At 33.7% G+C, this 27,303-nt stretch overlaps 1 protein-coding gene across 1 annotated transcript in view; it reads left to right on the top strand.

Annotated features, from left to right (window-relative positions):
• The window catches only part of LOC114335615 (adapter molecule Crk), a 92,960-nt gene that overhangs the window by 28,991 nt on the left and 36,666 nt on the right, over positions 1-27,303 (top strand). Inside the window, exon 3 of the mRNA XM_028285879.2 lies at positions 19,095-19,299. Coding sequence (XP_028141680.1) covers positions 19,095-19,299 — 205 coding nt within the window. The remainder of the gene's footprint in view (positions 1-19,094; positions 19,300-27,303) is intronic.

The raw sequence follows: 27,303 nt of genomic DNA, 5'->3' as shown, positions 1-27,303 counted from the left end.
TACGATAAAGTTCTCGGGCGGCCCTTCCGTCCAGCGTTTTTTATTTGCTTTTTAGGCTCAGGGGGACTCAAAACGTCGAAAAAAAGTGAAATCTGAAAAAAAAATTTTGCGCGATCCTATAACTTTCTATTATACTCATACTGCGTATGTAGTACGATAAAGTAATAATAGGTATCGTCTGGGTACTTTGCATTCTCCATTGCCTTCGTATTTTAATTTCCAGATCTCTGTACTTGGCGATCTTTTCAGTAAATTTACTACGTAGATTTATTGTTGTTAGGTATCGCCACATCAATTAGTGTTGTTTGTCTTGTTAATTTATTAACTAGTACGAGATCTGGTCTATTATGTGCCACTGTTTGGTCTGTGAGCACAGTGCGGTCCCAGTATAGCTTGTAGTTGCCATCCTCAAGCATACTCTCAGGGACGTATTGATAATATGGGAGATGGTTCGTTTGGAGAAGTCCCAGCATGATAGCATCCAGTAGTCCCAGCATCCTCTTGATGAAGGATTTTTCCCACTGCGTCATACCGTTCCTTGTATTCAGTTGCAGCAAATGGCTGGCAGCCCCCTGTAAGATGTTGGATGGTTTCTTGGGTTCGGCATCCATATCGGCATTTGTCGTTCTGGATCTGAGAGTCTTTGACGATATATTTCAGGTAATTTTTAGCTGGTATAACCTGATCCTGAATGGCCAATAATGAACTTTCTTAATATAATTAGAATAGAATAAAAAAAATATTTTTTTTTTGGAAAAAAGTATCTTTAAATCTTCTTCTTTCTTGTATGTAGGCTTTAAAGCAGGGGTGGGCAAATACTTTTAAGCGCGGGCCAAAATGAAATTTTCAAAATGTCTCCCAGGCCGGAGGACTATAAGGCGTAAGTTCACTGCACCTGCGAATGTTTTTTGTGGAGTTTTTCCCTGTTCAAGAATTTTTTTTGGCAAGAATACTATCATTACTACTATCATTTTAAATAAAGAAATTTTTTTGAAAAAAATACTATCATTACTACTATCATTTTAAAGCATTTGGACATAGAAATTTGACTGTTAGTAATAGATAATAGTAATAATAAATTGTCTTACTTGGGTGTACCTACATGCGAACAATTTGTGCCCGCTAAAATATATTACATACTTTTTAAAGAAGTATGGTCCATAATACCGGGTGTCCACTTATATTTTCCCCCATTTTAACTGCCTATAACTTCTAAACGGCTAAAGATAGAAATATGCGGTTTTCGCTGAAATGTTTTATTTTAGTAAAAGTTTTGTCTGAATGGATTGAATTTATTATATCGCTTTCAAATACGAAAAAAAAATGGCGGATTTTTGAAAAAACGTTTTGACTTTTTTTAATGGAACACCCAGTATATTTTTTTGTAAGTTGAAAGAAAGGTCATTCACCTATCCAGCGATATAAAGTTTTTCAAAATCGGTTGTCAAATCACTGAGTAATTAATTTTTAAAATGAGAGGTGCAACGTGGATATCACATACCTAAATAACATAACTAAGCAAATTGATATTATGTTGTGTGATTTTCACATTGCATCTCTCATTTTAAAAATTAATTTCTCAGTCATTTGACAACCGATTTTAAAAATTTTTATATCGCTGGTTAGGTAAATGACCGTTTTTTTCAAGTTTTTAGGTAAATGTCTATTTTCTATATCGCTTTTAAATAAAAAATGGCGGATTTTTGAAAAAAAAACGTTGACTTTTTTATTAAAACACCTAGTATATTTTTTTGTAACTTGAAAAAACGGTCATTTACCTATCCAGCGATATAAAATTTTTTAAAATCTGTTGTGAAATGACTGAGCAATTAATTTTTAAAATGAGAGATGCAATGTGGAAATCCTACATTGGATCCGTTTTTCTCCGATCAGATCAGATCCGACGTCGGAATAAAAAATAAACCCATAGTATTAAATGAGGGTGCCTACATTGGATCCGTTATTCTCCGATCAGATCAGATCCGACGTCGGCCGACGTCGTAATAAAAAATAAACCCATAGTATTAAATGGGAGTGCCTACATTGGATCCGTTTTTCTCCGATCCGATCAGATCAGATCAGATCCGATATCGGCCGACGTCGGGAGTAGCTTCTCCTATTCAGATCGAGATGCGTTTGGTTTCATTCCGGTTTTTGCATATAATTAATTGAATTTTTTGTTTTAACTATTTCATGAAATAAATCAACAATAAATAGTTTCCAAATCTTAATATTTAATTTTGTAATAATGTATCTCTACAAGATAAATATTTTATAATGTTGTCTTGACTCTTTATTTACATTCATACCTCTCGCACAGAATAGGAAACACCCTATTCAGTGCCTCTAGGTAAATAGTTTTATTGGGATGGATAATAGTTTGTAATAAATCAATATATTTTTTCTTTTCTCATGAATTATTTTACATTCTTGTGACGAAAAAATGGGAAATATGATTTTAAATTTATCAGGATAGTTACGTAGATTTTTGTTTATATTAAATTCTAAAGATCTGTGTTTATTAAATGTATGCATCCATCCACGTTTTTTTCTGCGTCTTTTAAGAACGTTGTTTTCCAACAACAGCCAACAAATTAATAACACATCTTCATCATTGTCGGTGGTCGGAAGATTACTGAACCAATGTAGTAATGTAGGCACCCTCGCCGGAAAACCGGTCTGATCGGATCTGATCTGATCTGATCTGATCGGATCGGAGAAAAACGGATCCAATGTAGGTGCGCACTAAACATAATATCATTTTGCTTAGTTATGTTATTTAGGTATGTGATATCCACGCTGCACCTCTCATTTTAAAAATTAATTACTCGGTGATTTGACAACCGATTTTGAAAAACTTTATATCGCTGGATAGGTAAATGACCATTCTTTCAATTTATAAAAAAATATACTGGGTGTTCCATTAAAAAAAATCAACAACGTTTTTTTCAAAAATCCGCTATTTTTTTTTCGTATTTGAAAGCGATATAAAAAATGCAATCCATTCAGACAAAACTTTTACTAAAATAAAATATTTCAGCGAAAACCGCATATTTTTATCTTGAGCCGTTTAGAAGTTATAGGCAGTTAAAATGGGGGAAAATATAAGTGGACACCCGGTATTATATTATATTAAGTTATAACAAATCCAGATAAAAAACAGATATTTAACACGTGGGCAAAATGAAAAACTTTTCGAGTCTGGATTACGAAAGATTTAAATCCGAAATCAGAAATTCGATCAAGTATAGAGCAATCAAGATTAGCCTTGAGTAACCAAAGAGTAACCTTGAGTACCATAGACTCAATCTGCAAATCTGTTATCGGATGGTAAAAGCTTATATCCTCTCTATTCTTCTTTATAGTGCCGAAGCTTGGATTGTTAATGTTGACTTAATGAGAAAGCTGGAAGCTTTTGCGACGTGGCTTTTTAGGAGAATTTTAAAAATACCACGGACCGATCATATTATGAACTATATGGTGTTGCATAGAATGGGAAGAGATAGAGAACCTTTTACCACCATTAAAAGGAGAAAGGCAGCATATTGGGGGCATATACTTAAAAATGATTAGTACGAGTTGTTACAGCCGATTATTAAGGGTAGAATCGAAGGAAAAACCGGTCCTGGTAGGCGACAAATAATATCCTGGTTGAAAAACATTCGCGACTGGACCGGGTTAAACACACAGACGCACAGTGTTCAAAATTGGTCAAAACGTGATCGAAACTAAATTTGTTTAAACTGTAAAAGTGATCCGGCTGAAAACTTGGAATATTTGAGGTATTATACCGCATAACGAGTATATTATAATAGGAGTCATTTTTTTTTAGTTTTCATCCCCTCATTAGGGGGTGAATTACGTAAAAAATATGGTTATACAGGTTGTTTCATTAAGAATGTCAAATCTTTGATTTTTAGATTCTAGACCTCAAAATATTAGGATTTAACCCAAATCACTTAAATAAAATGTGGCTCGTTACAGAGTTACAGGGTGTTTTATTTAACAATTTAAAAACTATTTTTGCTCAGTGGTTTAAAACTATTCGACGTATCCTTTTCAGACTTGGCAAAAGGTGTGGGTATTGTACACCCTATAAAATTATGTTAAACAAACGTCTCTAGCTATTCCCAGAGGCGTAAGACAGGGGACAGTGAATGGTTGACCCTTCCCAAATTCTACGCCACTGGCGGAAATGCCATTTTAGCAGAATTTTTCGATTCTCCAATATTATCTATGTAAATAACATACATTCATTCGCAACGATAAAGTCATCAGGTTTCGAGATATTTGAAGTTAAACATGTAACGGTACAGATTTTTGATTAATATATTTTGCCGCTTAATTTTAAACTTCAAATATCTCTATGACCAATGATTTTATCGTTAAGACTGAAGAGCATATTATTCATTATTAGTAATAAAACCATAAGTTTTCGAGATATTTGAAAATTAAGCGACACAATACATTATTCAAAATATCTGTGCCGTTACTTGTTTAAGTTCAAATATCTCGAAAACTAATAATTTTATCGTTAGGTGTGAGGAGTATGTTATTTATATAGCGAGTATTGGAGAATCGAAAAATTGCGCTAAAATGGCAATTCCGCCAGTGGAGTAGCATTTGGAAAAGGTCAACCACTTACTGTCCTCTATCTCGTACGCCTCTGGTACTAACTAGAAGCGGTTATTTAACATACTTTCATAGGGTGTATAGTACCTACACTTTCTGTCAAGTATGAAGAGGATACGTAGAATAGTTTTAAAATACTAAGCATAGTTTTTAAATTTTTAAATAAAACACCCTGTAACTCAGTAAGGAGCCATATTTTATTTAAGTGATTTTGGTTAAATCATATTAAATATTTTGAGGTCTAGAATCTACAGTGCCGGCAAAAAAATCTTTACACTGCCAACTAAATCACCAAATTTGAAGACAATTTGCATGCGTTCTGTCTGTGCTTGAAGGGGAGGGTAGGGGACGGGGGATAGCGTATTTGTGACGGCAATTATCTGTAGTTTACGGACTGCTTGGCTTATTTAGGGTATTCTGCGCGTTTGCACTGTAAACAGTTGGATTTGTGCGGGTAGTCAGTGTTAAACTTCGTCTCATTTACCTCATAAAGTTTGAGATCATCAAATTCTAAATTGAACTGACCAATATGGGTCGAAAGAAACTCACAAAAGAGGAGAAGGTTCATGCTTTAACATTACTGGAGAAAGGGGACTCCCTAATTACCGTAGCACGTGATATTGGTGTTTCAAGAGAGGCTATTTATCAACTGAAACGTTGCAGCCGAACATTTCAGTTGATAAATAGCCCCCCTTGAAGCACCAATATCACGTGCTGCGGTAATTACAGAGTCTCCTTTCTCCAGCAATGTTAAAGCATGAACCTTCTCTTCTTTTGTGAGTTTCTTTCGAACCATATTTGTCAGTTCAATTTAGAATTTGACGATCTCAAACTTTATGAGGTAAATGAGACGAAGTTTAACACTGACTACCCGCACAAATCTAACTATTTACAGTGCAAACGCGCAGAATACCCTAAATAAGCCAAGCAGTCCGTAAACTACAGATAATTGCCGTCGCAAATACGCTATCCCCGTCCCCTACCCTCCCCTCCAAGCGCAGATAGAACGCATGCAAATTATCTGAAAATTTGGTGATTTATTTGGCAATGTAAAGATTTTTTTTGCCGGCACTGTACAACTCAGATATTGGACATTCTTAATGAAACACCCTGTATATATATTTTTAACAATGTTATGAGTGATACGAAATACTCATTGTAACATGTTCGTTACTTGTTATTAAACCTAGCAGAAAATGAGGATTTATCGACGAAAAACATGACTAGTTGTTAAAGTACCTAACTTTTTTATTTTGCAATATAAGCAAATGAATCGAAAAACAAAATGTTAAGAAAGCCTAAGGCTACAAGTGAGGTTTAATTTCAACATTTTATAGATGCCATAATATTCCACAGGGTGTTTCGAACTTTTAGAAAAAACACAGTATTATTGGTACACCCGGTATGCAATATAATAGCTATTTATAAAACTAATGTACAACATTATCTATTAAGGATTAACACTACTTCATCAAAAATAAAATCTCTTTTCGCAACCCCAACAAACAACATGTGTTTGACATACATGTAAACAATACATACGAGTGCAATTAATTCAGATTAAATGCGCGCAGCGCTCGATGCAAACTTAATGCGCAATTTACTTAGTTGCGCAGTTTTTCGCAGTTTGTCTTATATATTTTTTTATTCCTTACATTGCAATCTTTCATTTAGTGAAGGATTTAACGTGACACAAGATGGCACAATAAACGTAATACGCTGTCAAACATTAATTTTATCAAAAATTGTATAGGTTTTTAGACAGCCGATTATATCAAAATCACCTTTCCGTGAAACTAACTATGCTATTTTAATCTTTAAAGTATGTACTTTTATCTCAAATAATTAGTTTTATATTAGCTATCCACATAAATGAAGCAATATTCCAAGTAAAAGGCAGCTTCTGAGGATTTAAATTTGATGTATAAAATTATACTGAATTTTGTACTTTTGACCATTAATACATCTGGCCCTAACAAACTTAAAAAATCAATTTTTGCTGAGAAGTTGCATCATGAGTAGTACAAACAAACCCCTTAATTTGGGCATTCTCAGATTTATTTTTTTTTTGTAATTACGATCACGTTTCCTTCAATTTTGAACACTGCGACGCTTTTAAGAAAGGCAGAAGATAGAGATGAATTTGCAATGGTTGCAGCCAACCTTCATTAGTGGAGACGGCACTAAAAGAAGAAGAATATTAAAATAATGGTCATTAAATAAGTCAGTTAATAAAAGATTTTATTTTGCTATTTCTTTATAGCTTAACGATTTCTACAAATTAATTTGAAATGATGTTATACGCACACTAATACTAAGAGAATAAAAAAATTGACTGTTCGATTTTTCAACGGGCCGGATTAAATAAGCAAAAGGGCCGGATCCGGCCTTTTCCCCACCCCTGCTTTAAAGCCTGTTTCTTCTTCAATATTATTAGACTCCTAAATTGTGTAAATTATCGCACCATCTTTTTCTTGGTCTGTCAGTACTTCTTCGTCCATTTGGTGACTTATCTTGTGCTATTCGTACTATCCTATCCTCTGCCATCATTCTACTGTGTTCGTTCCACTCTAGTTTCCGTTTTGTCACCCATCCATTTATATCTTCTACATTGCATGCTCTTCCAACAGATTTTTCCCTGATATTCGTAGAAGTATTTTCATCTCTGTTGTTTCTAGTAGTCGTCTCGTTTTAGATGTGTCAGGTCTTGTCTCCGCCGTGTATGTCAATATTCAATATAGGTCTAATTGCTGCTTTATAGATTCTTGCTTTTGTGTCTTGTCTTAGGTGTTTATTCTTCCAGATTGTGCCATTAAGAGATCCCGCCGTTTTACTTGCTTTTAAGCTTTGTTGTCGTACTTCTTCAATATCTCCGTAACTAAACTTACGTGCATAGAAATCGGCCCACTTGAAAATTTGGTCATTTTTGATGTCTAATATTTCCTGAACCTGTTGGCCGATTTAAGTGATTTTTTTAATATGTTATAGCCTGATTCTTTAACAATACCACTGTAATAATATTATTGCTAAAGAGGTAAATTTTCATTGTATACGGAGTGTACCAATCAAACTGTGTTTTTTTCTCAAAGTTCGCATCACCCTGTGCAATATTCTAGCGTTTATAAAATACTGAAATTAAAACTCAACTATAGCCTCAGGTTTTCTTAACATTCTGTTTTTTGATTCATTCGTTTATGTTGGATAGTAAAAAAGTTAGGTACTTTAACAACTAGACATGTTCTTCATCAATACACGGTGTTTCTAAATAAGTACGACAAACTTTAAGGGTAATTCTGCATGAAAAGATAATGACAGTTGGCTTTATAAACGTATGTCCGCAAATGTTTCGTTTCCGAGATACGGGATGTTGAAATTTTTCTTACAAACTGACTATTTATTTATTACTTAAAACCAGTTGAGATATGCGAATGAAATTTGGTGAGTTTTAAGAGATAGTTATTGCGGATTTTTTAACATAAAATTAAGAATTTTATATTCACCATTAGCGTGCATACGGGTAATATGATCGGGTATATTACACGTATGCGTGCTAATGGTGAATATTAAATTCTTAATTGTATGTCAAAAAATGTGCAATAACTACGTCTTAAAACCCACCAAATTTCATTTGCATACCTCAACTGGTTTTAAAGCAATAAATAAATCGTCAGTTTGTAAGAAAAAATTCAACATCCCGTATCTCGTAAACGAAACATTTGCGGACATACGTTTATGATGCAAATGGTCATTATTTTTTCATGCAGAATTACCCCTTAAAGTTTGTCGCACTTATTTAGAAACACCGTGTATTGATGAGGAACATGTCTAGTTGTTAAAGTACCTAACTTTTTTATTATCCAACATAAACGAATGAATCAAAAAACAGAATGTTAAGAAAACCTGTGGCTATAGTTGGGTTTTAATTTCAGTATTTTATAAATACTAGAATATTCCACAGGGTAATGCGAACTTTGAGTAAAAAACAGTTTGATTGGTACACCCGGTATACGATGAAAATTTACCTCTTTAGCAACAATGTTATTACAGTGGTATTGTTAAAGAATCAGGCTATAACATGTTCAAAAAATCACTTAAACCGGCCAACAGGTTTAGGAAATATTAGACATCAAAAATGACCAAATTTTTAAGTGGGCCGATTTCTATGCACGTAAGTTTAGTTATGTCTATTCCCAGATATTTAAGCCTGCTTCCTGCTTTATTATTTTCCCATAAATTTCGATTTTACATCGCATGTAGATGTTGCATTACATTTGGTTTTTTCTGCCGATATACATTGTATTTCTTGGCTGTTGTATTGAAGATGTGGCTTATTCTTTGGACATCCTCTTCTCTTTCGGCGATTAATGCGGCGTCGTCTGCATAACATTGGATTTCTTTGTTTCCCATCGTATCTTTAAATGTTTAAACAAATTACATTATTTGTTTATTAATAATATGTATTATTAAAACATTGTATATTTGTAATGTAGGCAAAAAGTATAATATAAGAAAAGTAGAAAAATAAAAAACATTAAAATCCATTATCTAGAACCGGAGATAAAGAAACTTAAAATATTTTTAATTAAACACTTGGAATTTTTATTTCCCCCTTCACATGGTCCAACTAATCTTCATTTCAACACTCAGAGACAATGCTGTCTAAGTTTAATCCTATCCCTAGTTTTTACCTAATCATTCTACAATAACTTTTTTTTGTTTAATTTCCTGTAAAACTGCCAGCTTTATAAATATGGAAAAATATTTCATCGACGAGTAATGTTCTTCTTCTTCTGCCGTCTTCTAACCAAGATTGAGGATCATTTCTTACAAGGCTTACATCTTGGTCCGCTTCTATTTAACATTTTTATAAACGATATTCATGGATGTTTTTCCTCTTCCCTTTTTTGCAGTTTGCTGATGACTTAAAGTTGAGCTGTCTGATTAAATCTCCCAATGACTGTGATAAACTTCAATATGAGCTGATCAACTTGTTGGATTGGTGTATAACAAATGGGATGAGTCTGAATCCATATATGTAAATGTAAAGCTATTACGTTTTCTCGGTCCAGATCCAGATCCCCAAAATCAAATTTGAATACAAGATTAGCCAGCATTGCATTGATAATGTACCTTTCATCAAGGATCTAGGTGTCACTTTGGCTGCAACTCTACAACTTTCCGATCACTTAAATAATGTAGTCAACAAGGCATTTCAGAAGCTTGGCTTTATCAGAAGAAGCACACGGGATTTTACTGGAATTACTACCTACCTTAAAAACTCTTTATGGCTCTCTAAAGAGATATCTTATTACTAGGGAGCGGATTTTATGCTAAATGCATATTGCTTGCATATTTCGCATATTTAAGAACTTTACCAAATTTTGCATATTTTTAAAGAAACGTGAATATTATCTATGTGTTTATTTAAAAACATTTTTGTCCAAACCAAAAAATTCTAAAATTTTTTAATTCGACACAAAATATTCGCCCGCACTTTTGTCATATCTTTTCGAGAATTACCTGAAGTCGGCTCATTTATTACCTTTTCTGTTTTTCTTAGAAAACATCCGATTTATACCCACAAAGTGCGTATACTACGCCGTCATAAAATGATTGTAGGATGTTAAATACCATATTCTTAAGAGAATATTTACACCTCTAAACATCGTTTTACGATTCTCTAACGGAAATTTAAATATGAATTAGATCAGATCCCGTAAATCAGTAAAATTAGTCATCTTTGATCTGTCAATGCAAATGTTTAGTTATTGTGTAAAAGTACTTCTGTTTGTGAATAGTGCAGTATGCTTAAAAATTCTAGCCTGGTTTATTCCCGGATCAGAAACTATCCCCAGCTTCTTTACACTAATGGAAAATTAGTCTGCAAAGTATGTAGTAAAATGATGAGTTTAAGATCGCTTTCTTTCTCTTTTTTCATTAATGAATAATATGTGGCTGCTTCCTCAACCTTTTAACTTTAAACAGTTAGAAAAAGTATGTGGTATTGTCGTAAATACCATCTCAGCGAAAATGTTCGGTTATACTCAACACGTTTTACTCAACACGTCGAGCCGGAACTACATAAGTCAAAATGCGAGAAGATGAATCGAAAGTTGATCAGTTGTACAGTGACAGTAGACAATCGTTGATGACTTCATCCACTGAACAATATAAATTTAATTCGTATTTATGCGAGGCGATGATTTGTGCAAACATACCTTTGAAAAAGCTGGAAAATACTGTTTAAAAGTTTTTTGGAAATATATTCCAAGAAAAGTGTTCCCGATGAAAGTACATTGAGAAACAATTACACACTTTAAATTTACAACGATACCATAAAAAAAATCAAGAATATAGTCGAAAATCGATACATTTATTTTATTGTAGATAAATATGTGGTTTCTGAAAATGCGCATTTTTTGATTATTGTGCATATCTCTCGCATATTTCGTAATTTTTTACTGCGTATGTATTCGCATATTTCATCAAAAATTCTCGCATATAAATCCGCTTCCTACTTATTACTTTTTACAATATTCTGCATGGTAGAGCTGCTGCTTCTTCTTTGCTCAATAAAATTACTATACATGTTCCATCTAGACCTACCAGATCTACAGCTAGTTTTCATTATCCTATGCGTCGCACTAACTATGGATTTAACAACTTAATATCAAGAACTGCCAGACTAGCCAATCAATATGATAACAGAGATTTCTTTGCAACCTTTGACTCATTCCTTCGTCAGGTTTTGTGTACCCTTGGCTTGAGTAATTAATAGGTTTTTCTATTAAACAATTCAACATGTCAGTGATTTTACAGTCAGATAACTTTTTGGGACATATTGGATATTAGTGCACCCTCACATGTCTGTGTAGATTTTGGCATTGGATCCGACCATCACTTGTAACACCGTTACAATGGACCACGGAGGGGTGAATGGCTAATTGTATTCATATTTTATATTTTCGAGGGTGCTGAAAACGAAAATGACGTTTATTTTGAATTTTATGTGGGGGAACATTGTCAAAATCGCAATTTTAACCTAAAAATAAAAAAAAATAAAATCACGTTTTTTGCGTTTACCTCGCTACAACTCTGTTCTATTTTAATATTTTTTTCTGAAATTTTTACAGTATATAGCTCTAACATTTCTGAAGACAAAGGTACCTACTTCAAGTTTTTATTCTTATCATGATAAAGGTTATGAATTTTTCAAATAAAAAGGTTCGGATTTGTGCATTGCAAAGTTTAATCGCAAAAGTTGTGTGACGAAGTTTAAAATTTAGCTTCTTAATCACGTTTATTTGACAGTAGAGAGTACAAAGAAGTTTTCTGGTAAGGATTAGATCAAAATGTTTTATAGAAAAAAAAATAGTGCAACTTTTATGTCGACATTAGAAATTCCCAGTATAACGCTTATTTTTGAGGGACAGACAATCCAGGTCTAATTTCTCACCTTTAGTATTATCCTTGGATTATAAGCTTTCATTTGACACCTTATTTGTCATTCTACCTAGTATAATGACGGAGAAGTAAACGTTCTTATTATATTATTCTTGTAGGTACATTTAACATTGATTGAAATTATGAAAGAAATGGCATGGCAACACTGTGACGCACAAACATAAGATTCAGCAGCTGTACGTTACATAGGGTGCACTAATATCCAAGATGTCCACTTTTTGTATGTTAACATTAATTGTAATAGTCAAGTCGCAACATAGGGGGTCCCTTGGGAAATTCTAGCTCGCCGTGATTTGATGGTGGTAGTATATGTTTTCTGGGTCGCTGAATCCAATGGAAGTGGTCTGGAAGCCCAAATATGATTCGTTTAATTGTTATTAACAAATTATGGTAAAATTATGTATTTTTCAGGAAGAAGCCCTGTAAATAAATTGATAGTGTTAAGGTCTTCTCTGGTGTATTTTTGGTCGCCGAATCGAATACAACTAGTCGTGATTACTCAAAATATGTTCTTATTCTGTTGATAACAAAATAATTGTTTATTCGCCGAAAAGCCCGAAATAATGCGTTATCTACAGCAAGTTTGTAGTCTTGTGCATAGTATTTTTATACGCTAAATCGATTGCCACTAGTCGTGATAATTTAAAAGTCCGACTTTGTTATTAATAAATTATTGCAAAACTAACGGTTTATAGTACTTTTATTCAAGGTTTTTGCTCTAAATTTAAAAAAAACCACTTGGATTGACAGGAAATTTGGCATACACGTAGCTAACATGTCAAACAAAACAAGTGTGCCGATGTGTGATTTTACCCTGGGGGTGACTTTTACCCCTTTTCGGGGGTGAAAAAAGATACCTTTAAAATAAGTCCGAAAGTGGATAAACTGATTAATTCTAAGCAACTTTTGTTTTATAGAATTTTTTAACTAAGTCAATACTTTTCGAGTTATTTGCGAGTGAATAAGTTCAATTTTCAACAAAAAAACCCACGTTTTTAGACGGTTTTTCGCAAATAACTCAAAAAGGATGTATTTTTTCAAAAAAAATTTCTTAGCAAAAATATAGACTATAAAAAAGTGAAAAAAATGGTGTATGTGTGAGGTCCGTAGACCCAGCAAATGCGAAGTTCTAGCTAATGAACAACAGGTTCATATTCGTCAAATTCCAAATCGAATATTTCAACATAAAATAACCAAAAAATGAAGAACTTTTTGAGGAAAACTCATTACAACTTTTTTAATGCTTTAAAAAAAACTTTATTCTTGTTTTTTGAAAAAGCATCTAGTATCAAAAATAAAGATAAAATCACCCCCTAATTAGCATCTCAAATGAAATTAATCGTTACCGCTTCACAAGTTGCTTTACTTATGTTGTATTTATTTGATCTGTAAGTTTCATTGGTTCGAAACTGCTTATCATCATCATATATCATACATCTCCAAGTGGAGCAAAGGGCACCTTGCGGTGTTTCAAGTAGCATGAGGAATGATGGTGAGGTTGCTAGTCCCACGCATCATCTGTTGAGTTCCGTCCAATTTTGTTTACTAGTTTTCTCCATTCTCTTCTGTTTTTTGCTATCTTTTTTGCATCGTTCCATGTTAAATTATTTTCTTTGAGTTCTTTCTCTATTGTTCTTTTCCACGTATAAGATGGTCTACCCATTCTTCTTTTGCCTTGAGCATTGTAATGTAGAGCTTGTCTAGCAATATTTGTTGCTGGTTTTCTTAAGGTGTGTCCTATCCACTTCCATTTCCGTTTTTTTATTGTATGTTCTATCCTTTCTTCATTTGTTATTCTCCACAATTCGTCATTAGTAATTTTGTTTGGCCAAAATATCCTCAGTATAATACGTAGGCACCTGTTAATGAGGGATTGTATTTTCTGAAAGAATTTTTTATGGTGTTTCCATGTTTCTGCTCCATATAACAGGACAGACTTTACATTAGTTTCAAATAATCGTAACTTTGTTCTTCTGCTGATGTTTGTCGAGGCCCATATCTTGCGCAAAGAGTTGAAAGCGTTTTGTGCGAAGCTTATTCTTTGTGTTATGTCCTTTTCTGTGCCTCCTGTTGTGTTTAGCAGACTGCCCAAATAACAGAAATCTTTTACTTCTTCTATTTGTTTCCCTTCCAAATATATATTGTTTCCGTTCGTTTCCCCATTTGATAGTATTTTCGATTTTTTCGGATTTATTTTTAAGCCGGTTGTTTTTGCTATGTTGTTCAATCTGGTGATTTTGTTTTGCATGTGTTGTCTGTTTGATGTTATGAGACATATGTCGTCAGCGAACTCTAGATCCTCTAGTTTTGTAAATGGTGACCATTGTATACCTGTTTTTTTATCTTCAATTTGTTTCATTATCCAATCTATGACTATTATAAACAATGTCGGTGACAAGACACAGCCCTGTCTTACTCCTTTTTTTATGCTTATTTGTTGGGATAGTTCCCCTTCATGTTCGACTCTGGCAAAACATTCGTCATAGAAAAGCCTTATTACTCTTATATATTTGTCTGGTATTCCATAGAGTTTTAATATCCTCCACATCATATTACGATCTATTGAATCAAACGCTTTTTCGAAGTCTACAAAGTTGATATAAACTTCCTGATTCATTTCTGATGATTGTTCCAGGATGATTCTTAGGGTATTTATATGGTCAATACAGGAACTGTTCGGTCTGAATCCTATTTGGTTAATTCTTAATTTTTCATTTATGGAATCTTTAATTCTCTCCAATATTATTCTGGCCATTATTTTGGTAGCTACAGTGAGAAGAGTGATTGGTCTCCAGTTTTCGCATAGTGTGAGATTTCCTTTCTTTGGTAGCTTTATTATAACTCCTTCACCCCAATCTTTTGGTATCTTTTCCTCGATCCAAATTTTTTTAAATAGTAAGTAGTACATATCCACTGAGAAGTTTAAGTGTGATTTTATCAGTTCTGCGGGAATTCCATCAACACCAGCCGCTTTGTCGTTTTTTAAAAGGTTTATAGCATACCTTATTTCGTCCTTCGTAAATTCGTCGTTTCTTAAGATTAATGTTTCGTTTCTCTCAGTTTCTTCCATCTCTATTTGTGATTCAATTCCTTCTTCATAGAGTTCTGCGAAGAATTGTGTCCATCTTTGGGCAATTTCTTTTTGACTTGTGAGTGTTTCTCCTTCTTTCCCCATTAGTTTCGTTCTTTGCTGGCTCTTGCCCCCTTTAATTTCTTTGGTTATTGCGTAAAGTGTCCTTGTGTCATGCATTATCGCTGCTTCCTCTGCTTTTTCTGCCATTTGTTCCATATACAGCCTTTTATCTGTTCTGGCTTGTTTTTTAACTTCTTTATTTTTTTCTGTGTATTTTTCCTGCATTTCTTTTTGTTTTATCGGGTTTGTTGTTTTGATCAATTCAGTTTTGATTGCTCTTCTTTCCTTGATTTTTGTTTTAGTGTCCAGCGTTATCCATGGTCGATCAGCTTTCTCCTTGCACCCTAATATCTCTTTCCCTGCTTCCATGTACGCGTTTTTATATATTTCCCATATACCTTCAATGTTAGATTTTCCTACTTGTTCCAAGTTCCCCACATGCCTCTCCAACGTTTGTTGGTATTTGTTTGTTATGCTAGAGTCTCTTAATTTATTTGTATTGAATTTTCTATGTTTTTTGTTTGATTTATAATTTGCCTTGAGGCTAATTTTTATTTTTGCTCTCACTAATTCGTGGTCTGATGCACAGTCGGCTCCTCTCATTGCTCTCACATCTTGTAAGGAATTTTTCCACTTCTTTTCAATGAGAATGTGGTCAATTTGGTTTTTAAATTTTCCTCCTGGTGACGTCCACGTTGTTTTATGGATATCTTTATGTTGGAATAATGTTCCCCCAATCATCATATCGTTTATCGAGCAAAGTTCTATTAATCTCGTGCCATTGTCATTCCTTTCTCCCATGCCATGAATCCCCATTACATGTTCCTTTCCATTATTATTAGATCCTACTTTGGCATTCCAATCCCCCAAAACGATTTTTATATCCCGTTTATATGTTTTTTGTATTTTTGCTAGCAACATATACATCTGGTCGTAGAACTCTTCCTTTGTTTCATCTTCTTGTTGATTTGTTGGAGCATACACATTAATTATTATTAAGTTTCTAAATTTGCTTTGAAATCTTCCCCATATAATTCTCTCAGAGACATTCTCCCACTCCACCAATGCTTGGGCCGATGCTTTATTTAACAAAACAACGAAACTGCTTATAAAACCACTAAAAACGTGGTTTTTTTGTTGAAAAATGAACATGATATTATTCACTCGCAAACAGTGCCGTTTTATCCATTGGGTGTATGGGCGGGCGCCCAGGGGCCCGGCCCCCGGAGGGGCCCGTAGGGACCCTTCCTTTTATTAATAACAAATTAAAGTCCGCTAAATAATCGAGGACCGTATTTTTTTAAATAGAGAAAAAGACTACGAAATACCTGCGATTTCGATAAGGTCTGATTTTAAGACTGATAAATAAGAACTGTGACAACTTTTAAACTAAAAAGGGATTCCTGAGAAAATTGTAAAAAAATGTATGAAGCTGGAGGCAAAGCCTATAGAAGATTAAATGAAAGCAACTCTTATAGAGTAAAACCCAATTGAGGCAAAGAGAAGTGTTAAAGCTGTTTATTGTTACCCGTGCAAATTATTTTCAATTGAAAAAAAAATAGTTTAACTGATTTTGGATATATTTTACACACTGGAAATATTTGAATAGTTTACTCAAATCTCACGAAGAAAGTAAATTTCATCTGAACTCTATGGTTACATTAATAACAAGATCACCAGTTCGAATTAGATGGATCATCAGTTAAATTGGAGTTATAGACGCTGGCTTGAAAGAGCAAGTAGAACGCGAAGCTGACTATTGAGTAAAGGTCCTAAGAAGAGTTGTTGTCACCATTAAATTACTTGCTTCTCAAGGACTAGCTTTTCGTTGTTCCCATGAGAATTTAACGAGTCGTCATAAGGGAAATTACTTAAGTTGTCTTGTATACTTTGCTTTTGACAACTTCTTAGCTCAGCATTACAGTGGAGTGCGAATAAAGAAAAAGGTTCAGTTAGCTATCTGTCTGACCAAACTTGCAATGATTTTTGGGAAGCGATGAAAACAAAACATGTAGAAACTTTTGACGCTGTAAATGGTTTACTTAAAAACTACGGATCCATCAAACATATTTTTCCAGTTAAGCAATAATAGAGACAAAAAATCTCAAATCTCTCAAAATAATAGAGTCTCAGGTTAACTTGGATACTATATTGACACTAAGAAAAAAAACATTTTTCGATGAAGTAGTTGAAAGTGAAACAAATTTAAAGGGGCAAGAGATAATCAGAATTGAAGTACCTATTTAATGTTATATGCTACAATATTTCTCAAGATCTTTTAAAGAGAATATAATGCTACAATGATGTTACATCAGCTGTTAGATGTTTTTTACGCTAAATAAAGAAGAAGTCAAAAAGTGAATTAATATTTTATGCGAGGAATATAAAAAAGATGTTGATGAAACCAAAGAGAACTTGCATAATGAAATTATTCATTTTATAACGATATGCCAAAATTTGAATTTTTTTAAATTCAACAAAATTCAGCCAAAATTTGAATAACATTTGAAAATTTGCTGTCATCCAGCATGCAAAGGCAACTTTTTTATTTGACGATACCAATTTCTAATGCGTCAGGCGAGTGGTCTTTTTTGGCTTTAAAAAGAATAAAATGACATAATATATTGAAGGTCAAAGGGTCAAGAAAACCTAGATGCATTATCACTATTAATTGTATTATAAAATACGAAGAAGTGGAGCAACTGAATTTTGTTAGTATTCATATGGCAGTTTGCTAATGCCTAGTCAAGAAAAAAGTAAGCTAATTTTTGTCTTATATATTTTTTTGTTTGTCATGTGTTGTTGTGTAGAACTTTGTTTTTTTTTATATTTTTAAATGTATTTTTTGGAATATTTTTTACGTTTGCTATTTTTCTCGTTTGTTTTAAAAATCTTTTTTAAAATTTTTAAAAATTATGGGTTTTACAATAAACGTTTATAGTTAATGCAGGTTAATGCATGTGTTTCTTTGTTAAAAAAATTGACAACGAATAGCAATGAAGGGGGCCCCTAAATCTCTAGTGCCCAGGGCCCGAAGTTAGGTTAAACCGGCACTGCTCGCAAATAACTCGAAAAGTATTGACTTTTTAAAAAAATTTATAAAAAATTTTATAAAACAAAAGTTGCTTAGAATTAATCAGTTTATCCACTTTCGGACTTATTTTAAAGGTATCTTTTTTCAACCCCAGAATAGGGGTGAAAGTCACCCCCAGAGTAAAATCACACATCGGCACAATATCACCTGTTTTGTTTGACATGTTAGCTACCTGTATGCCAAATATATGTCAATCCAAGTGGTTTTTTTAAATTTAGAGCAAAAACCGTGATTAAACGTACTATAAACCGTTATTTTTGCAATAATTTATTAATAACTAAGTCGGAACGTGGTTTAAGCTATCACTACTAGTGGCAATCGATTTAGCGTATAAAAATACTATGAAAAAGATTACAAACTAACTGTAGATAGCGCATCATTTCGAGCTTTTCCGCGAATAAACAATTATTTTGTTATTAACAAAATAAGAACATATTTTGAATAATCGCGACTAGTCGCATTCGATTCAGCGACCAAAAATACACCAAAGAAGACCTTAACACTATCAATTTATTTACAGGGCTTCTAATTTGGACCACTTCCATTGGATTCAGCGACCCAAAAACCTATAATACCACCATCAAATCACGGCGAGCTAGAATTTCTCACGGGACCCTGTATGTTGCGACTAAACTATAACTGGGCTTGCCCGTTGGTAAATAAATAAAAATAAATATGCTTTTTATATTAGTATTTTAGCTGTGATTTTGTTCTGTTGAATGTTAAGATATTCTGTACATTGTGTTATTATTGGTATATTTTTTGTTTCAGAGAAGACAGTAAAGTTAGTCATTATATAATTAATAAAACGCAGGCACAGGATCAGTCCAGATACAAAATTGGGGATAACTTTTTTAAAAATATACCAGAACTGCTTTCATTCTATAAAGTACATTACTTAGATACAACACCATTAATCAGACCAGCTAGCAAGAGGGTGGAAAAAGTTATTGCTAAGTTTGACTTTGATAGTTCGGTATGTATACTTATCATAAAACTAAAAATGATGCAAATATGTAATATAATTAGGCAAAACATTCTTTGGATGTTCCTATGGAATAGTATACAGTATACTACGAGGCATAAGTTAGGGATATAGAAAATCATGCTCATTTTCACAGTTGATTTTTTCGTCAACACATTAACGCAGTGGTTTCCAACATTTTTGTAGCTGCGCCCCCCTTTAAAAAAATAAAATTGTTGCGCCCCCTTAATTTTTTAACATTCTAATTTTACAAATTCTCAACTCAATTTTGAAAATTTGCTATCACTCGATAAGTCTACTATCATTTCCTGCTATGGTGTCGTAAGGCCAAAATCATCATCAACCACAAACGGGTTTCTAATCCCTTCATATTATTATTAAGAACTCTTTTATTAAGAACTTTACTTTCTTTCATTTCATCAGCAAGGCAGGTAATTTTAAAAGTGGGAATCATGTCCAAATTTTTCAAATTTATTATCGACAGTTGTTCTAATTTTTTCATAAATGCAGTAATCTTGTCTTTCTGCGTAAATGCATGCATTTGAGACCCTTGCATTGATTTATTTAGAATACTGCGTATATGAAGAATATTAAATAAATACTCAAGTTTTGCAAGGAATTTCGTGTCATAAAACAAGTTTGCTTATTCTCTATTATTATCAGTAAGAAATATGGCGATCTCTTAAAATATCTCTTAAAACAAGCGATTGTCTATGAATCATGCTATGCGTCCAAACTGCACGAGGAGTCACCTTTCGAAATCGTGCCTGTAGACTGGCATTTTTTCCTGCCATAGATGGAGCTCCATCTCTGCATAGCCCCACACAGTTCTCCCACATAATGTCGTTTTCATTAAAAAAATTATCAATGATATTATAAACTTCACTTGCTGCAGTATTGCCTTCAATAAGTTTACAGAAAAACATGTCCTCTCTAAGATCAGTTTACACAAGATATCTTATGTTATCAAGTATCCTTGAACATCGGTAGCCTCATCTACTTGCAACGAGAAAGAAGATAGTTTTACTTTTTCTATTAATTGATCGCAGAGATCTTCAAATATTCGTCTTCCCATCGTATTACCTGCAAGTGGAATGATTTTAAGTTGATTAGCATATGATTCACTGAGCATCATAGCTATTATGCCAATAGCAGATAGCATTAGATAGCAGGTAGATTCATTTTTCTTTGACACCTATTCGACTTCTTTGGTTTGTATTCGAAAATGATATTATCGAAACAGCTGCATGCCCCCCTTGCAACATTCTCGCGCCCCCTAGGAGGGCGCGCTCCACAGCTTGGAAACCACTGCATTAACGGATTCCGCTATTTTTTTATTATTTTAGATATTTCTTTAGACAGTTGTACAAAGGGTTACTCAAACTTATTTTTTGTACTTATACCGGGTGGAAGAAAAGAAATGTGTTTCTTATGTTAAGTTTGAGACACCCTGTAGGGAGGACGACGTACAAATCTGAGTATACATCGGAATTGTATTTTAGTCTTATTTTTTGTGAACATTTTGTTTTTTGAATGTCCATGATATCTTTAGAAACAAAGAAAATAAGTGGTTTTACTCTTTAACATGTGTTTTAACTGAAACAAAACTAAATTAACAATAAAAAATAACAGTTAACAAAACTTTAAAAACAGACAGGTACATAACGTAAACAGTTCTTATCGACTTCTATAAGAGTTATTTGTGGACCAGGTAAGCAGTATGCACAGCACAACATAAGAGACGAGATTGTTTAATGGAGGCTCTGTAATGTTTTAGAGTGAAATTTCCTTGAGAGTAAGTACATATTTGGTGTCTACGTGGAGACTTTTTAAATAGCGAGAGTTGCATTACACATACTTTTTTCTTTAACACTCTTTTCCTTTCGCACTATGTATAGGAAATAATTTCATATTAGTGGTATGATAAGACATGGCCTCCTCACGTATCTAGTCTCTAGTCTAGTTTCTTTGTTATCAAAGATATCAGAGAAATTAAAAAAAATAAAATGTTCACAATATATGAGACTACAACATAATATCGATATATAAACACCTTTGTACCTTTTCCTCCATACAGTGTGTCTCAAACCTTTAGTTTCGGTTAAAACACACGTGTTAAACTACAAACCGTCTATTTGTTTCTAAAGATATTAAGTACATTCAAAAAACAAAGTGTTCAAAAAACAAAAGACTACAATACGATTCCGATGTTTACTCATTTATACCTCGTCCTCCCTACAGGGTGTCTCAAACTTAACATAAAAAAAACATGTCTTTTCTTCCACCGGGTATGAATGAGTCCAAAAAATATGTTTGAGTAAACCTTTGCCCAACTTTGTAAATATTAACGAAAAATTTAAAATAGTAAAAAAAATTAGCGGAATCCGTTAATCTGTTCACGAAAAAATCAACTATGAAAATGAGCATAATGTTCTATATCCCTATCCTATAATTTATGCCTCGCAGTATATTCTGTTGTATTCTGCAGCATTGGTAGGTAGACCAGAGCGCATCTGTAAAAATATTAGTACATTTGGATGTTGAGAGGTGACTCATATTTTTTGCAGATATTGCTTGAAAATAGCTCATATATAATATTTGAGTTATCATCCCACTCAAAAATGTCCGGAACATTGTTTAAATAATCAAAATGTCAAAAAATCAAGGAAAAATTCGATTTTTTTCTTCGTTTTTTGATTAAAAGTATTAATTTCCGAGAAAATTGCACTGACATAAAAGTTGCGTAATTAAATTTCCTACCATATAGGATTAGTTACAAATTTTAAAAATTGTCACCCTTGTTGAAAAATAGCAATAATTGCGAAAAAAACCGTAAAAAACAAGTACAGTAGAACCCAGATTATCCGTGTGCGGATTATCCGGGCTGCGTCATAAATTGCATTTTTGAGGTTTTATCAAAATAGCGTCACTGTTAATCACTCGACGGAAACTCTATACGCGGAGCGGGAGACTCATAATGAAAGATTTATTTGTTCTGTTGTCTTTTTATTGTTGGTATATATGTATGGATATACGTACATATGTATTATAATAGGAAATAAATGTTCGGATTATCCGTGCTTTTCAATTATCCGTGTCAACATCCGGTCCCGAGGAGCACGGATAATCGGGGTTCTACTTGGCATTTTACGTTTTTCAACCATTTATGCCACACTTAGGACCTTCATGTTTTACCCAGAAAAACTTTATGATATATTAAAACAATACTGTAAATTTTATCAAGACAGCAAGTTGAATTTTTTTTTACATATAGAAGAATACTGTACCTTTTATTTGCAATTTGCAAAATTAAAATCGGTTAACTATCACGTCAGGATTTTTTAAATAAACATTAATTTTTGGTGCTACGCGCAGGACAGCGGATACGTTTGCTCTAATTGGGCATTCCAATGACCTTTGATAATGATGATAAATTTTAATTTTTAGTGCATTTCGATATAAATAAATACATTTGTTTATTGCAAAATAAAGACACATACTCTGTCCTTTGAAATAACACTTTTTTAGCAAAAACTTTCTTTGTTCATATATTTTAACTTAGAGAATAAAAGTTTATTATTTTTAAACATATGCAATTGTTTAAACAATATTTCACAAACAATAATCTAATTAGTTTGATTTTTGTGAAAGTAAAATATTACAAGCTGAAAATGCGAGTATTATCATAACTAAAACTTTGTTTATTTGCGTATTTTAATTCATAATAAAGAAAATTGTTATTTTAAAAAGTTGTTTAGCATTAAACATTATATTTTAATGTGCAATTATATTATTCTAATTTAAATATTTTGAACTATAAAGGTACTATACTCTTGATCGAAATTCATATTTTTTATATACCTCGTATAAAATTAATAAAATTTGATACTATGATGGTTGCATCATAAATATTAGACCATAAAGAGCTTATTATAAAGAATAACTTGTCTTCGTCAAATTAAAAATAAAAGAGTTATAAATGAAAATGTTGTTGGTATCCATAATTTGAGAAAAATTTTCAAATATTTTTTTCCATTAGAAGGATGCACATATCAGATCATAATTTTTTATTCCAAACAACATTTCATATAGTCGGTTCGCTAAACTCAGACACAACTGGCTAGTGATTTTAGTCAGTAATTTTGCTAATTTGAAAAAAAAATTACTAAATAGTTAATAATTACTAAATAATTAGTAATTAGTAATAAAAAACTAAAAAATTACCTACTTAAATCACTAGCCAGTTGTGTGTGAGTTTAGCGAACCGACTATAATAACAATTTTCATTTCATAACAAATGGAACAGTCCATTTATCATTAGGTACTCCCACGGGGAGGCCGTATACTCGTATAAACCTTTTTAAAGTTTTTAATAAATAAATTGTTTTCAAAATATACTCAAATTGTATTTTTGAACATCTTATTTATTTTATATAATAATTAAATTCACTATCAAATGTCGTTGATATTTTATTAATACTTCATTTAAAATTTAGTTTGACATTCACGAAGTGTCAAACTCAAATGTAAATAACCTATGCTTTGCTTGACAAATTCAGATTAAAAAACTAGCCTACTTACTAGCAACGATTTCAGCTGACGGATAGTGTGTCGGCAGAAAATAAAATGATTGTGACGTCACATTTTAGACTTTGAGGTCGATTATCTCGAAGACGGTTAGAGATATCGAAATGCCGTTTTCAGATTTGGATTCAGAAGATAAAACTACATAAGAAACCATCGATAAATCTGCTCTATGTATTGCAGGAGCGGCAACGCAATAACACACAGACTTTGCGAATTTATAAATGAAAAGTTTTCGTTGAAAATACAGAGTAAGAAAATATTGTGTGTGTGTGTGTGTGTGTGTGTGTGTGTGTGTGTGTGTGTGTGTGTGTGTGTGTGTGTGTGTGTGTGTGTGTGTGTGTGTGTGTGTGTGTGTGTGTGTGTGTGTGTGTGTGTGTGTGTGTGTGTGTGTGTGTGTGTGTGTGTGTGTGTGTGTGTGTGTGTGTGTGTGTGTGTGTGTGTGTGTGTGTGTGTGTGTGTGTGTGTGTGTGTGTGTGTGTGTGTGTGTGTGTGTGTGTGTGTGTGTGTGTGTGTGTGTGTGTGTGTGTGTGTGTGTGTGTGTGTGTGTGTGTGTGTGTGTGTGTGTGTGTGTGTGTGTGTGTGTGTGTGTGTGTGTGTGTGTGTGTGTGTGTGTGTGTGTGTGTGTGTGTGTGTGTGTGTGTGTGTGTGTGTGTGTGTGTGTGTGTGTGTGTGTGTGTGTGTGTGTGTGTGTGTGTGTGTGTGTGTGTGTGTGTGTGTGTGTGTGTGTGTGTGTGTGTGTGTGTGTGTGTGTGTGTGTGTGTGTGTGTGTGTGTGTGTGTGTGTGTGTGTGTGTGTGTGTGTGTGTGTGTGTGTGTGTGTGTGTGTGTGTGTGTGTGTGTGTGTGTGTGTGTGTGTGTGTGTGTGTGTGTGTGTGTGTGTGTGTGTGTGTGTGTGTGTGTGTGTGTGTGTGTGTGTGTGTGTGTGTGTGTGTGTGTGTGTGTGTGTGTGTGTGTGTGTGTGTGTGTGTGTGTGTGTGTGTGTGTGTGTGTGTGTGTGTGTGTGTGTGTGTGTGTGTGTGTGTGTGTGTGTGTGTGTGTGTGTGTGTGTGTGTGTGTGTGTGTGTGTGTGTGTGTGTGTGTGTGTGTGTGTGTGTGTGTGTGTGTGTGTGTGTGTGTGTGTGTGTGTGTGTGTGTGTGTGTGTGTGTGTGTGTGTGTGTGTGTGTGTGTGTGTGTGTGTGTGTGTGTGTGTGTGTGTGTGTGTGTGTGTGTGTGTGTGTGTGTGTGTGTGTGTGTGTGTGTGTGTGTGTGTGTGTGTGTGTGTGTGTGTGTGTGTGTGTGTGTGTGTGTGTGTGTGTGTGTGTGTGTGTGTGTGTGTGTGTGTGTGTGTGTGTGTGTGTGTGTGTGTGTGTGTGTGTGTGTGTGTGTGTGTGTGTGTGTGTGTGTGTGTGTGTGTGTGTGTGTGTGTGTGTGTGTGTGTGTGTGTGTGTGTGTGTGTGTGTGTGTGTGTGTGTGTGTGTGTGTGTGTGTGTGTGTGTGTGTGTGTGTGTGTGTGTGTGTGTGTGTGTGTGTGTGTGTGTGTGTGTGTGTGTGTGTGTGTGTGTGTGTGTGTGTGTGTGTGTGTGTGTGTGTGTGTGTGTGTGTGTGTGTGTGTGTGTGTGTGTGTGTGTGTGTGTGTGTGTGTGTGTGTGTGTGTGTGTGTGTGTGTGTGTGTGTGTGTGTGTGTGTGTGTGTGTGTGTGTGTGTGTGTGTGTGTGTGTGTGTGTGTGTGTGTGTGTGTGTGTGTGTGTGTGTGTGTGTGTGTGTGTGTGTGTGTGTGTGTGTGTGTGTGTGTGTGTGTGTGTGTGTGTGTGTGTGTGTGTGTGTGTGTGTGTGTGTGTGTGTGTGTGTGTGTGTTCACAAAGAGGGGATGGCATTAGATATACTTTTTGCCACAGATATTTGAAAATTGAAGATTGAAGATGTCATATTAAATTTTTATTTTAGAATCTTTAAGAGATTGTATGATAATATCATTAATAGTTTTGGTGTTGAAGCTTAGTAGGTGTGAAATATTCAGAGGTAAACTTACATTCTGCTCCTGAAGTCTAGCAATTAGTACTTTCGTATGGTGTTTATTAAGTTCACAATTAAAAATTATATGATTTAAATCTGCAGTAGAGTAGTTATCACATGAACAGAGAGAGTTGATACGCATTCCTATTTTAGCTAAATGTGCAGGAAAATTGCCATGGTTTAATCTTAAGCGACTTGGGGATGTGGAATAAAATCTAGTAACGTGATAATCAAATATATGTGGGATATTTTGCGGAAGTTGTGGGTATATGTAAGTGTATGGATTCCTCGAAGTATGTACAAACTTGAGCCAAATAGTTTCCCATTTCTTTCTTAATTTTTTATGCAATTCTGGAATGTAATCGCTGGAGATTGTTTGTTAAATCTACTATTTCATTTAAAGTTACTGAATTATTTGCCATTTCATCCACTATCTCATTTTCTTTGATTCCGACATGCCCTTTTACCCAGACAAAGACCAAGTCACTGCTATTATTTTTAAATCGAGCGATTGTCTTTTTAATATGGCATAACAACTCATTGTTGTGTTTTTTGGTTATTGGTTGTGATATTGCCTCAAGAGCAGATAAAGAATCTGATAGTATAACATAACCGTGTCTCCAAAGTTCTGTTCAACCGCGTAAGTTAGAGCTCTTTCAATAGCATAAAGTTCGGCAGTGAAGATAGATGTAAATTTAGGTAGTCTAAAAGAATTACCACTTTTTATATTAGAAACATAATAAGCGCTACCTACACTATTACATGTTTATGAACCATCTGTATAGATGTATTTATAATTAGAAAATTCAGATAAAATTAATTTTATAATTTTATTGTTTTGGCATGGTAAGTTTCTGTATGTAGGTTTTATGATCTTGGAAAAATTGCGATTTCCTCAATAGAAAGGTTATAAATGGGTAATATTTGTTTAGTGTTAATGCTAAAGTTGTTAGTTTCTAGATAAGCATATGTAAGAGGGGGAGAAGTTTTAATTCTCCAGTAAGAATTTGTTAAGTTATATTCAGTGAGACTGTTAATTTTACTTAATAATTTATGTGAGTCGAAATACTTAATAATATATTAGATAAAAATTGGAAGAAATTTTGGTGGAAATCAACTTGCTGTCCTGCGCGTAGCACCAAAAATTAATGTTTATTTTAAAAAATTCCTGACGCCGTGGTAGTTAACCGATTTTAATTTTGCAAAAAAAATGTCAACTTGCTATCTGCTTTATTTTCAGTCCTGCAACATTTTCAAAAAATGAATTTTTTTTGCGAAAGTAGGATTGCAAAATTTATTTTGCAAAATCTATTGAACCGATAATAATGAAATTTACAGTATTTACAGAAAAACGGAAAATGCGAATATGTAGGTACTTGTTTTTTATGGATTTTTCGCAATTATTGCTATTTTGCA

Source organism: Diabrotica virgifera, chromosome 10, assembly GCF_917563875.1.
Source record: "Diabrotica virgifera virgifera chromosome 10, PGI_DIABVI_V3a".
Lineage (NCBI taxonomy): Eukaryota > Metazoa > Arthropoda > Insecta > Coleoptera > Chrysomelidae > Diabrotica > Diabrotica virgifera.
The sequence above is the reverse complement of the archived record's forward strand: the minus strand, read 5'-3'. Positions and strand labels throughout refer to the sequence as shown.